This window comes from Hypanus sabinus, chromosome 11 (genome assembly GCF_030144855.1).
Source record: "Hypanus sabinus isolate sHypSab1 chromosome 11, sHypSab1.hap1, whole genome shotgun sequence".
In the NCBI taxonomy this organism is placed as follows: Eukaryota; Metazoa; Chordata; class Chondrichthyes; order Myliobatiformes; family Dasyatidae; genus Hypanus; species Hypanus sabinus.
In genome coordinates, this window is record NC_082716.1 from 20,126,995 (window position 1) to 20,140,801 (window position 13,807).

The 13,807-nt window shown below is 41.8% G+C and overlaps 1 protein-coding gene across 2 annotated transcripts in view; it reads left to right on the forward strand.

Annotated features, from left to right (window-relative positions):
• The window catches only part of ephx4 (epoxide hydrolase 4), a 60,563-nt gene extending 46,993 nt beyond the window's left edge, over nucleotides 1-13,570 (forward strand). The window contains exons 6-7 of one of the 2 annotated variants that reach the window (XM_059983884.1): nucleotides 1,070-1,218; nucleotides 9,152-13,570. In XM_059983884.1, the coding sequence (XP_059839867.1) occupies nucleotides 1,070-1,218; nucleotides 9,152-9,374 (372 nt within the window). In that variant the 3' untranslated portion in view covers nucleotides 9,375-13,570. The remainder of the gene's footprint in view (nucleotides 1-1,069; nucleotides 1,219-9,151) is intronic. The other variant, XM_059983885.1, reaches the window with a different exon arrangement.
• The last annotated feature ends 237 nt before the right edge of the window (nucleotides 13,571-13,807 follow it).

Genomic DNA, 13,807 nt, shown 5'->3' on the forward strand with positions numbered 1-13,807 from the left:
CCTTGTATTAGTCATTTCCTCCTTGGGAAAAATGTCTCTGGCTGTCCACTCTTTCTATACCTCATTGCCTTGAACTCCTCTATCAAGTCACCTCTCATCTTTCTTCTCTCCAAAGAGAAAAGTGCTAGCTCACACAACCTATTCTCATAAGACATGTTTTCTAATCCAGGCTACATCCTGGTAAATCTCCTCTGCATCCCTCTCTAAAGCTTCCTATTAATGTCCTATAATAACGTTATTGTTATTTTGGCAATTTCTTCCACCCTACTTGAGTTAGCACAGCAATCTTTGTAGTTTTTCTCTGCTTGTTGTATTTACTGTGACCATGTTTATTTTGTGAACTTCAGGCAAGGAAGGAATTTCATTGCGCCCTGGTATGTATGATGATAAACTAATCTGAAATCTGATTAATGAACTAGGGACTGGACAGTGCTTTCAGCATACTGAATGAACACACATATAACAATACAGTTGTTATGGAACGTTAGGTTAAAATTGTATAAGATGTTGGTGTGGCCTAATTTGGAGTATTCTGTGCATTTCTGCTCACCTACCTACAGGAAAGATATCAATAAAATTGAAAGAGCACAGAGAAAATGTACAAGGATGGTGCTGGGACTTGAGGACTTATAGGAAAAGGTTAACTAGGTTAGGACTTAATTCCCTGGTGTGTAAGAGAACAAGGGAAGATTTGATAGAGGTATACAATGTTATAATTTAAATGTAAACAGACGTTTTTCCACTGAGGTTGGGTGAGACCAGAACAAGAGGTCATGGGTTAAAGGTGAAAGGTGAAATGCTTAAGGGGAACAAGAGGGATAATTTCATCTCTCAGAGGGTGGTGAGAGTGTGGAACGAGCTGCCAGCAGAAGTGATGGATGTGGGTTCAATTTCAACATTTAAGAAAAATTTGGACATGGATCAAAGGGGAATGGACGAATATGGACTGGGTGCTGGTTGATAGGACTAGGCAGAATAATAATTTGACATGGGTTAGATGGGCCAAAGGGCCTTTTTCGACGCTGTAGTGTTCTATGACTCTACATTTAACCACTATTTTATGTTATAGGTGCTGAAGTATTTATTCACAAGTCAGAGCACTGGCATTAGGACAAAAGAGTACAGGATGACTGCAGATGAGATGGAAGCCTATCTGTACATATTTTCCCAGCCTGAAGCTTTCTCTGGACCCCTCAGCCACTTCAGGAATATATTCAGGTATTGCATTGTAACTAAGGTTAGAAAAAAGCAGAGCCTGTGCAAAGATTAAATGCAAATAGTTCCAGACTCAAAAGGTCCTTTAATGATTCACTCCATATTTGGCTCCAGGTACACCTTCATGTTCTTCTCCCAGAGACGGTGAATTGCTGAAATTCTTTACCCCGGATGGTCTGAGACTAGATCATTGGGGGTATGTGAAGAGGAGTCAATAAATGTTTGAAAGATTGGGGAATTGAGGACTGTAGAGAACTCCCACAGCAGAGACCAGGCCCTGGGCAAATTAACCATGATGAAACTGAAGAGCTCAGAGTAGGAACTCCTGTTCCTATCGCAAACAAGAGAAAACCTGCAGATGCTGGAAATCAAAGCAACACACACAAAATGCTAGAGGATCTCAGCAGGCCAGGCAGCATCTATGGAAAAGAGTAAATGCTTTGAGTAAATCCCTCCTGATAAAAAGTCTCAGCCCAAAACTTTGACTCTTTTCCACAGATACTGCCCGACATGCTGAGTTCCTCCAGCATTTTGTGTGTGTTGTCCTCTTCCTACTCCTACTTTATTGTGTTCTTATGAACAAATGTAAATACAATAGCAAATCTATAAGCTGGCTCCTATCTTGACACAGTTTGTAAGATTCGTCTGCTTCAAGGCAACACCAGAGAGCCTGACCTATTTTGGTCTCTTTTCAAATTGACCGTTTTTTAGCGCTAACACAGTTCCTGCTTGTCACCTTTGGAAGAACCGTGTCTGCATTAGAACTTCAATCTGTGTCAAACTTTAGACTGATGATTATTTTGTGAGATTTTTTTGAGAGATTATTTTGAGAGATGTGACATTTTGGGAGATTTTCTTACTTTTACAGCACTTTATAAAACTTTTTCCAAGATATGAAAATTCATAGTAAAACTTTTACCTTTTTGACAAAGTTAGGGTATTATTAAGGTGCAGATTTCAGTGTTACCTTTATCAGACTGCCATTCCTGCCATTATGAGCATTTGGAATTTGAGAAGGGATCTAACTGAACGTACAGGATCTTGAAGGGTCTCTGGTGGGTATGGAGAGAATGTTTCTTGTTGTGGGAGCCTCCAGAACTAGTGGTCACCATTTGAAAATAAGGCCCACCCATTAATACAAGGAATATGTCCAATTCAAATACATGGAGGCTTCTGCCAGGCAAGTGCTTCATCTCGGCCCGAAACGTCGACAGCGCTTCTCCCTATAGGTGCTGCCTGGCCTGCTGTGTTCCACCAGCATTTTGTGTGAAGTGCTACATCTGCCTCCTTTAGTACAACTGTGCCAGCCCATTCAGAGGCTAGCTTCTCAATAGACAGAATCTGTAAGTCTGGTTCACCATACTTCTGAATTTGTCTCACAGTCCTGTTGCTCATTGTGAACATTCACTGAAACCTCGACTTACTTCCGAAGTGAAAAGGCACAGATATGTTGATACTGCTGCTCTGTAAATGGGCCTTGAAGCCACATGACAACACTATACACTGGCTCACACTCCAACACATCGTTCATATTAGGGTGACTTGTAGTTACCTAAAGTCTGCATGGGAGCATTGTTACTGGATGAGTAATTGAGAAACCTGGATCACTGCACCAGAGTTTGAGGTCATCTGTAGCAGCTAGGAAATTTATTTCTAATAATCATGTAAACGTTGAGTAAAAATCTGTTGTTGATAACAGTCACTGTGAAGTTAATGGACTGTTACAAAACTCACTCAATTGACCAATGTACTTGGGAGGAAATCTGTTCTTTTTCCCCATCTCTCTCATGCGTGTACACACACACACACACACACACACACACACACACACACACACACACACACACACACACACACACTCACTCACTCACTCACTCACTCACTCACTCACTCACTCACTCACTCACTCATACACACACTCATTCCCTTCATAACTTCAGGGTCATTTTTGACTCTTCCTGTCAACCCTGATAACTTTTCAGCCTCTTGCCCGTCAAGAATCTATCTACCCCTACATCAAAAATATTCCATGACACTCTCTCCCTGCTCTCTGAGGAAGAGAGGTCCAAAGACTCCTGAGAAGAAAAGTTCAACGCACCTCTGTCTTAAATAGATAATCCTTATTTTCGAACAAGGACCACCAGTTCTAATTTTCCCACAAAAGAAAACAGCCTTTCAACATTCATCATGTCCAGAATCCTCAGGGTTCCATAAGCTTCAATTGAATTCCCTTTCAATCTTCTAAAGATATTTGCACACAAGCCCTTTTTGTTGAATCTCTCCTCACAAAAGAACCTGTTTGTTCCAGCTGTTACTCTGCTAAACTTTGTCTGAACTGCTCCCAAAGCATTAATACCTTCTGCCTGTTACGCCATGGGCGTTGGAGGTCTTCCATCTCTGGCAGTGTTCAGGGCTTCCCCTCATCGCGTCAGTGACTTCCCTGTGGTTTTCACTGCCATCAGCCATGCAAGGCCTGGGTGAAGGCTCAGGAATACCGTCTCACTCAGGTACAGGAGTCTTCATTGCTGTTTCAGTAACAGTTTTGTTTGACCAGTCAGGGTTGTTAGGCCTGAGTTGATTACCCGAACCTAGAGGACCGATGGACCACTCTTAGTCTGGCCTCTAGCCTTTGACCTGTTTGGCATGGGTGACCCTACCAAGAGCCAAAGCATAAAGCCCTGACTTCAGCCAACATAGCTCTCTGTGTCATTGAGGCACACAAGCCTCCAAACCACGACAAGGTTGTGATCCTCCTGGGGGAGTGTGTTAATCTACTTCCTTAAATAAGGAGACCAATATTATATGTAGTATTGTAGAGTGACACGGTGGTGGTTAGGATAACACTTTTACAGCACCAGTGACCACAGATGGGGGCTCAATTCCTGCCACGATCTGTAAGGAGTTTGTATGGTCTCACCGTGATGCATGGGTTTCCCCCGATCCTCTGGTTTCCTCCCACATTCCAAAGGTGGATGGTTAGGGCAAGCGAGTTGTGAGCAAGCTAATCTGGTACTGGAAGAATGGTGACATATGCGGGTGAAATCATATTTTGTCACGCTCCATTAAAAATTCCTTTGATGCTTTCCTGATTGGAATGCATTATATAAAAACAATTAGGCATAGTGTAATTCCCTAAGAAATTTGTCAGCTTCAATTCTCCTCCATTTCAAGGGTAACAAAGTATTATTTCTGATGATTGTAAATGAAGTTCAGAACAGCAACATAATATAGGCAGAGCCTGCTTCACAGGAGCATATGGTTATGTGAAAAAATTATGAGGCATCCGAAGTTACCAAGGAAGCATTGCTTGCAGCTGGAGCTCAGGAAACATTTAGTCTCACTGTGAAATCATACTGGGTTGTATTGCAATTGAACACTGGAGAAATTCCTAGTTAAATGTAGCCATTATTCTGCTTAAGATAAATGTGTTGTCCAGTCCTCTATACGTTCCAATATGCAGCACTATAGGTGCCCATTCTGTGACTTTAATCTCTTATGAGGCATCTTGGAAGATACCTTCTGCACATCCAAATTCAGCTACTTGTCCCCCCCCCATTAACTCCCAGTTCCCCCCATATGCTCCCGGTTCCTCCCCCCATTCATTCCTGATACCCCCTATTCACTCCTGATTCCACCCCCATTCACTCCTGGTTCTCCCTCCCCTCCATTCACTCCTGATTCCTCCTCCCCCCCCATTTACTCCTGATTCCCCCTCCCCCATTTATTCCTGATTCCCCCTCCCCCCCATTCACTCCTGGTTCCCCCTCCCATTCACTTCTGGTTCCCCCCCCCATTCACTCCAGGTTCCTCTTCCATTCACTCCTAGTTTTTACCTCCCCCCATTCATTCCTGGTTTCCCCTCCCTAGAATTCACTCCTGGTTTCCATAAGACATGGGATTAGACTTAGGCCACTTGGCCCATTGTCTAGTCTTGTTTATACTGCACCAACCACCACCACTGGGCTATAAACGTGCAGGAGCAATGTGTGGTAAAGTGCTTGCTCAAGAACACACATGCTGCCTCATCTGAGGCTCGAACTAACGACCTTCAGATTGCCAGTCCAAAGCCTTAACCACTTGACCACGCACCAACACCTTGAGTCTGTTCCACCATTCAATCATGACCAATCCTTTGTTTCCCCTTCTCAGCCCCACTCCCCGGCCTTCTCCCCGTAACCTTCGATGCCGTGGCCAATCTAGAACCTATCAATCTCCGCCTTAAACACACCCAACAAGCTGAGCTGTAAGTCCGCCTGTGGTAACAAATTCCACAAATTTACCACCCTCTGGCTAAAGAACTTACTCCACATCTCTGTTTTAAATGGATGCCCTTCTATCCTGATGCTGTGTCCTCTTGTCCTAGATTCCCCCCCCCCCCCCCGACCATGGGGAACATCCTTTCCACAACCACTCTGTCTAGGACTTTCAACATTCGAAAGGTTTCAGTGAGATCCCCCTCATCCTAAATTCCAGTGAGTACAGATCCACAGCCATCAAACACTCCTCGTATGATAACCCTCTCATTCCCAGAATCATTCTTGTGAACCTCCTCTGAACCCTCACCAATAGCAACACAGATAGGAAGCCCAAAGCTGTTCACAATACTCAAGGTGAGGCCTCACCAGTGCCTTATAAAGCCTCAGCATCACATCCCTGCTCATGTACTCTGGACTTCTTCAAATGAATGCTAATATTGCATTTGCCTTCCTCACCCCTGACTCAACCTGCAAGTTAACCTTTAAGGTTAACTCCCAAGTCCTTTTGCATCTCAGATTTTTGAGTTTTCTCCCCATTTAGAAAATAGTCTGCACTTTTACTTCTGTCACCAAAGTGCATGACCATGCATTTTCCAACATTGTATTTCATTTGCCCATTCTTCTAATTTGTCTAAATTCTTCTGCAGCCTACCTGTTTCCTCAACACTGCCTGCCCCTCCACCAATCTTCATATCATCTACAAACTTGGCCACAAAGCCATCTATTCCATCATCTAAATCATTGATATACAGCATAAAAAGAAGTGGTCCCAACATCGACCCCTGCGGAACACCACTAGTCACTGTCAGCCAATCAAAAAAAGATCCTTTTATTCCTATCATTCAGCCAATTCTCTAACCATGCCAGGACCTTTCCTGTCATACCATGGGCTCTTAACTTGGTATGCAACCTCATGTGTGGCACCTTGTCAATGGCCTCCTCAAAGTCCAAATATACAGCATCCACTGGATTTCCTTTATCTATCCTATTTGTAATCTCTACAAAGAATTCCGACAGGTTCATCAGGCAAGATTCTCCCTTAAGGAAACCATGCTGACTTTGTCCTATCTTGTCCTTTGTCAGCAGGAGCTCCATCACCTCATCCTTAACAATTGACTCTAACATCTTCCCACCCACTGAGGTCAGGCTAACCACTCTATAATTTCCTTTCTGCCGCCTTCCTCCTTTCTTAGAGTGGAGTGACATTTGCAATGTTCCAGTCCTCTGGCACCTTGCCAGAGTCCAATGATTTTTGAAAGATCATTTCTAATGCCGCCACAATCTGTACCACTACCTTCTTCAGAACCCTAAGGTGCAGTTCATCTGATCTGGGTGACTTGTACCTTTAGGTCTTTCAGCTTTTTGAGCACCTTCTCCCATGCAATAGTAACTGCACTCAACTTCCCCTCCCTCACACCCTTCAACATCTGGCACACTACTAGTGTCTTCCAGTGAAAACTGATGCAAAATACTCATTTAGTTCATCTGCCATCTCCTTGTCTCCCGTTATTATTTGTCCAGTCTCATTTTCTAGTGGTCCGATATCCACTCTCATCTCTCTTTTATTTTTAACATACTTGTAAAAGCTTTTACTATCCACTCTGTTATTGTTTGCTAACTTGTTTTCATATTTCATCTTTTCCCTCCTAATGATTCTTTTAGTTGCTCTCTGTAGCTTTTTAAACACTTTCCAATCTTCTATCTTCCCGCTATTTTTTTTGTTTTGTTGTATGCCCTCTCTTTTGCTTTTACACTAGCTTTGATTTCTCTTGCCAGCCATGGTTGTACTATTTTGCCATTTATGTATTTCTTTGTTTTTGGAATACATCTATCCCGCACCTTCCTCATTTTTCCCAGAAACTCACACCACTGCTGCTCTGCTAACATCCCTGCCAGCATCTCCTTCCAATTTACTTTGGCCAACTCCTCTTATACCATTGCAATTTCCTTTACTCCACTGAATGCTGCTACATTAGACTTTACTTTCTCTCTTTCAGATTTCAAGCTGAACATAATCATATCGTGAACACTGCCTCCTCAGTGTTACCTTACCTTAAATGCTCTAATCACCTCCGGTTCATCATATAACAACCAAACCAGTACAGCTGATCCCCTAGTAGGCTCAACGACAAACTGTTCTCAAAAGCCATCTCACAGGCATTCAATAAGCTCACTCTCTTGAGATCCATTTCCAACCTAATTTTCCCATTCGACCTGCATGTTAAAATCTCCTATGACTATCATAACATTGCCCTTTTGACACACCTTTTCTATTTCCGATTGTAAATGTAGTCCACATCCCAGCTACTGTTAGGAAGCCTGTATATAACTGCGATCAACGTCCTTTTACCTTCTGAACTCAACCCACAAGGATTCAACAACTTCTGATCCTATGTCATATCTTTCTAATGATTTGATGCCATTCCACCCCCTCTGCCTACTTTCCTATCCCTCCGATACAATGTATAACCTTGGACATTCAGTTTCAACTACAACATCCTTCAGCCAGTGATGGCCACAACATCATACCTGACAATCTGTAATGGTGCAACAAGATCATCCACCTTATTTCGTATATTCTGTGCATTGAGATATAACACTCTGTGTACTCTATTTGCTACCCTTTTTGATTCTGAATCCCTAATGTATAGATATTCACCCAGCTAGCTGCAATTTTATCCTATCATCTGCCTTTCCTTCCTGACAGTCTGACTGCATGCTACCTTTGCTTTTTTACCATCCGTCCTGTCCTGAGTCCCTTCACTCTGGTTCTCACCGCCCCCCCCCCCCCACCACCACCACCACATTAGTTTAAAGCCTCCCCAACAACTCTAACAAACCAGCCTGTGACAATGTTGGTTCCCCTCGGGTTCAGGTGCAACCCGTCACTTTTGAACAGGTCATACCTCCCCCAGAAGAAATCCCATGAACTTGAAGCATTGCCCCCTGCACCAGTTTGTCAGCCACACACAGGGGTATTTATCTGCCAAATCATCCTGTTTCTACCCTCACTGATGCGTGGCACGGTCAGCAATGCAAAAATTACTACCCTGGAGCTCCTGCTTCTCTGCTCTCCCTAGCTCTCTGAATTCTCTTTTCAGGCCCTCTTTGCATGTCCTTCCCAGGTCATTGGTACCAATATGTACAGAGACATCCAGCTATTCCCCCTTCAAAATGTTTCTTTCCTCCCCTGCCATTCACTCCTGGTTTCTCCCCTACCCCCATTCACTCCTGGTTTCTCCCCTCCCCCCCCCCCCATTCACTTCTGGTTCCCCCTCCCCCATTCACTCCTGGTTTCTCCCCTCCCCCCCATTCACTTCTGGTTCCCCCTCCCTCATTCATTCTGCTGAAAACTTCATCAAAAACCTATAAATTTGTTAAACAAAATTTCCCCTTTATGTCATCATACTAACGGTTTAACTAAGTTATGATTTTCAAAATGTGATGATAATGCTTCTTTAATAATTGGTCCAAACATTGACTAGATATTAAGCTGGTCAGTTTATAGTTAACCACTTTTTACTTCCCTCCCTTCTTTGGACAGGACTGGGAGGATAACATGACAGATCACAAAAGGAACTGGGTCATAGTTTACATTTAGATTGTTAATAAACAGAGGCATGAATTCCCATGCGTTGTCCTTTGAACTTCTTTCATTCAAGGTGACCTTTGTTTTACAGTAGCCTGCCCTTGAACCAGAATGAGGTGGTGTCACCCACCCTGTTGTTGTGGGGAGAAAACGAAGAATTCCTGGAATTCAGAATGGCTGAGCTCTCAAAATCCTATGTGAGGAGTTGTTTCCGACTGACCGTTGTGCCCGAGACCAGTCACTGGCTTCAGCAGGACCATCCAGAGCTGGTCAACCATCTGATCTGGGCATTTCTGAAGGAAGTTGATCAGTAAAACCGGCTGTCACTGAAGTAAGGCGCAAAGGTCACGTGACAGCTCCAGTTAAATGTTTTTTCTGTGCCGTTTACCTGTAGCTAGTTTACCGTTTACATGTGCTGTCTAAACTCTCTGGTGCTGAATGAAAGTCTGCTTGTGAGGTTTGTACTTTTATTGATGCACTATTTACATGTAATGCTGAGCTGTAACTGTTTAAAGTTGGGGTGTTCCTAAAATGTCTCTACAATATACTTACTAAGATTCCTAATGACCTCATTTCTGTGTTTATGGTTTGGCCAGGAGGTTAAGACAGAGTCAGGTTATCTGTTTAAGGGGGTCATCAAAAAGACCTGTTGTTTTCAGAGCGTTGCTGACAAGTAGGGCAGAATCGGAAAACTGGAGATACAGGAGATAAAGACCTTGAATTGAAAGAGATCCAACACCTTTTAAGACAGCATCATAGCATTCATATTCCTGAATCTTTGCACGTGCAAACACCAGCCTTAAAACTTGTAAATAAGATATAGTGACATCACCATGTAAATGAGTGGAACGTACTCTTTACTTTGTGGTGCCTTTCACCAGATTCTTCCTCAGAAAATAAACGATGAGTGCCGTTTCTGGAAATATAAATGGGGATGTTTATATTTTATATTCTTAAGTTGTATAGATTGATGTTTTTATCGACAAGGATCACGTATTGAGCATATTGCTGTAATCACAATTGGGTTTCCATATAAAATGTATATATTCATCCACAGGAAAATTTGAACAGCTGTTATATTCTAAGTACGAAGGTTATGGATTATTTTCTGATTAGGAACCAGTCTCTGCAGTGCTCTGTAAGCTACCTAGTTGGTCATTGAGGAAGGACTGACCTCATGAAGTTGCCAGGGCTCCAGGGTGGACCATTTATAGGAAGCATGGCACCTCTCAGACCTCGATACTAGGACAAGGAGCGTAGTTGCAGGGTAATACCACCACCTGCAGGTTCCCCTGCAAATCACAAGTCACATTGACTTGGAAATCTGATGCCATTCCTTCATCGTTGCTCAGTCTAAATTTAAGTACAAAGTATGTTTGTTATCAAAAAATGTATACTATATACATCCTTGAGATTTGTCTCCTTACAGGCAGCCACAAAACAAAGAAACCCAATAGATTCTGTTAAAACAAAAGAAGACAGCTAAACACCCAGTGTGCAGAGAAACTGCCACTCCCTATCTAAAGGCTTTGCAGGAGTCCCTTCACCAAAAGGGACTAGGCTAGTTCAATAAAGCAGCTTGCCACTAGCTGATTCAGGGGCTGTAATAAATGCTGCCCTCACTCATATCTTGTCAGTGTATTTAGAAAAAACCTAGCTGATGTACCACCCTTTACTAGATATCAAAATATGCAACCTCCCTCTGCATGAATCCTGACAGTTCCTTGCAGAGTTGTCAGCGGGGACACACTGACAACGAGTGGAGGTGCTGAGGAATAGTGGGGACTACATCGGGATTTCCTCTGATCGACATGAATTTGTCGTCTTTCCCTGTGAACCAGGTTTAGAGCAGAAAGAATCTAAATCATTGATGGGAAGTCTGTAATACATTGACAATTATCCCTGGATGCACAGTGGTCAGTGGTCTGAAGAAACTATCTAGGGAATAGTTTTCTACTTGGCAAACTTTTCTAAGAGCTGTAGGTTTTTATTTTGAGATGGTTCCAAAATCAGAAAAAGTAGACGAAATTAAAATGTAAGAATAAATTCACTGACTATTCTAGCAAGCTCTCATTGGTAGATACACAACCCCAAGGTTAGTCTTCACATGTTCCTTCGGTGTAGGACTCTCTCTTGGACACAGCACCAGTGAATCTTCTTGATATTTTCTTTGCATTTAGAATGTACTAACATTTTGGATTCAAATTCTTTGGCAATTTAGTCTATTAAAATTTGACAATTCCTGTTGTCTTGTTTCCAAAGGTGGGCTTGATTGCACAGTTTATTTTGTTTGTTGTACCGGCTGTACCTTTCATGGATGATCCCAGACTCAAAACTTTCTTCTCCTTATCCCTGAGAGCACTCCCTTGCATCATCCCTGTACTAGTTAAGTAGAGAGCTGGAGTTCAATGTTCATTTCATGCAAATCATGCTGGCTGATGTCTGATGTATTTGTATTAATATTTTTATTGTGAAAGAGAGTAATTGTCATGTTCTGGACTACAGACCTCAGCAGTCTACTCAATGGCTCTCGGAGTGTGCTCAAAATATCAAAGCACTAGCATGCTAAATGCACTTAATCGAAGAGCGTGTTAATGGACAGGGAAAAAGAAGTCAAAATATGATCGGTTTCTATTTTCTTTTTTGTTCAACGCATTTATTTTTATGGTTTAGAAATGAGAGGGTAGAGCAAGGAGAATAGGGTTTCAAAGGCAAAGTTTAAGGTAAACTCATTATCAAAGTGCGTAGATGTCACCAGATGCTACCCTGAGATTCATCTTCCTGCAGGCATTCACAATAAATACAAAGAAACACAACAGAATCACTGAAAAACCGCACACAACAAGGCGGACAAACAAACAGGATGCAAAGGGCAACGAACTGTGCAAATACAAAAATTCTAAAAGAACAAACAAAATTATAATAAATAAGCAATAAATATCAAGAACGTGAGATGAAGAGTCCTTGAAAGTGAGTCCATAGGTTGTGGGAACAGTTCAGTGGTGGTGTGAGTGTTATCCCCTCTGGTTCAAGAATCTCCATCCCCACTGAAATAGCAATGTTTCTCACCTTGTAGTGAGAGCCTATAGCTAACTTGTAAGGAGATTAGAATCTCTGAGCACACTACCACAGAACCATGATACTCTAAATTTCTGTTATTTAGATTAGACCGCAGTGCAGCACGAGCATAAATTATGGAAATTTATGTTGAGGACGATGAACAAATAAAAGCACTGTGCTGTTCAAACTTTTCTTAAGAAAATGATTTTTATTGAGGTAAAGATAACATTCCCAAAAGTGAGCAGAAAGAACATTTTATTAAAGTAGGAGATTGTATGTAAATAGGTGACTGATGGTCAGTACTGACATGGTGATCCGAAGGGGCTGTGTCCGTGCTGTATTCGTGACTCATAAACAAGAGGTCAACATGCACACATAATGCTGGAGGAATTCAGCTGGTCTGGCAGCATCTATGGAGGAAAATGGACAGTCACCTTTCAGGCCATGACTCGGACCGTGGCTTCATTGACATGTGACCTGACCTTATGAGCCTCTCTGTGTATTTGCCAGGTAGCTCCTTTCCCCTGATATTGAAAGACCTGGAGGATGCAAGTAGTTAGTGGGGGGAGTCCAGCACCAGAGGGCACAGCCTCAGAATACAAGGATGTTGCTTCAGAACAGAAATGAGAAGGAATTTCTTTCACTCGAGGATGGTGAATCTGTGGAATTCATTGCCACAGATGGTTGTGGAGGCCAAGTTGCTGGTTATATTTAAAGCAGAGGTTGATAGGTGTTTGATTAGTCAGGACGTCAAAGATTTTGGGGAGAAGGCAGGAGATTGGGGTTGAGAGGGAAAGTATGAATGGCCTAATTCTGCTCCTGTGTCTTATGGTCTTAACTTGTACACTGATGTCAAGCAAATTGTCAAGATCCTATATCATGAAGTATTGGTGTTTTTAAAAATTGGCGTATTTCAATGGTCGATTATTTGCTAATGGTATTTTTGGGCTGATACTGTACTGTTTCCTCAGACTTTAAGCCATTTGGGATTTTTTGCTTCCATGAGGAAATTAAATGATGTGAAGGCAGGTGTACTTGAACAAGTCAGGAATACTGTAAGACCCTAATGCACTCAGCCTAGTGGCACAGGATAGATGGGAACCAATATATTTTTGTACCAATGCTGTTGTTCATTTAGAATGCCCTGTGTTGCTGTTCGGGTTTTAGTTAGAGGTAGAGCGTATTTCATGTATAATAACCTCCAGTTTACCTTATATTTTATGGAATATATAAAATATCGTACTACTACCAAAGAAAGTAATTTATTTTTTAAAAGGCCCATAATTCCCATTATTGGTCGGTTAAATCAAATAGATTGAGATAAGGTGACATATAGTGACATATACTATACTTCTTCAGAAACACATTAGGATCATGTTTTGTAAACAAAGCCTTCTAAGAAAATGTGAATTTATTTGTTCAAATTATTGAGTATAATTTTATCACAGTGAACTTGATGTAATTTGTATTTATTTTAATTGTAATGTAAAATATTGTAATTTTAATAAAGTAATTAATGTTATGGAATCTTAGAGTGGAATTTTTGTCATTGATTTTATTGTCAGAGCTACACAGTTGCTAGATTACTTTCCTTTAAGTGGTACTTAGTTTGTGAAAAGTGATGTATTTATAGTCAACACTGACCCTTTCTCATAGGATACGTTCTGATAAATAAACCATATCATCT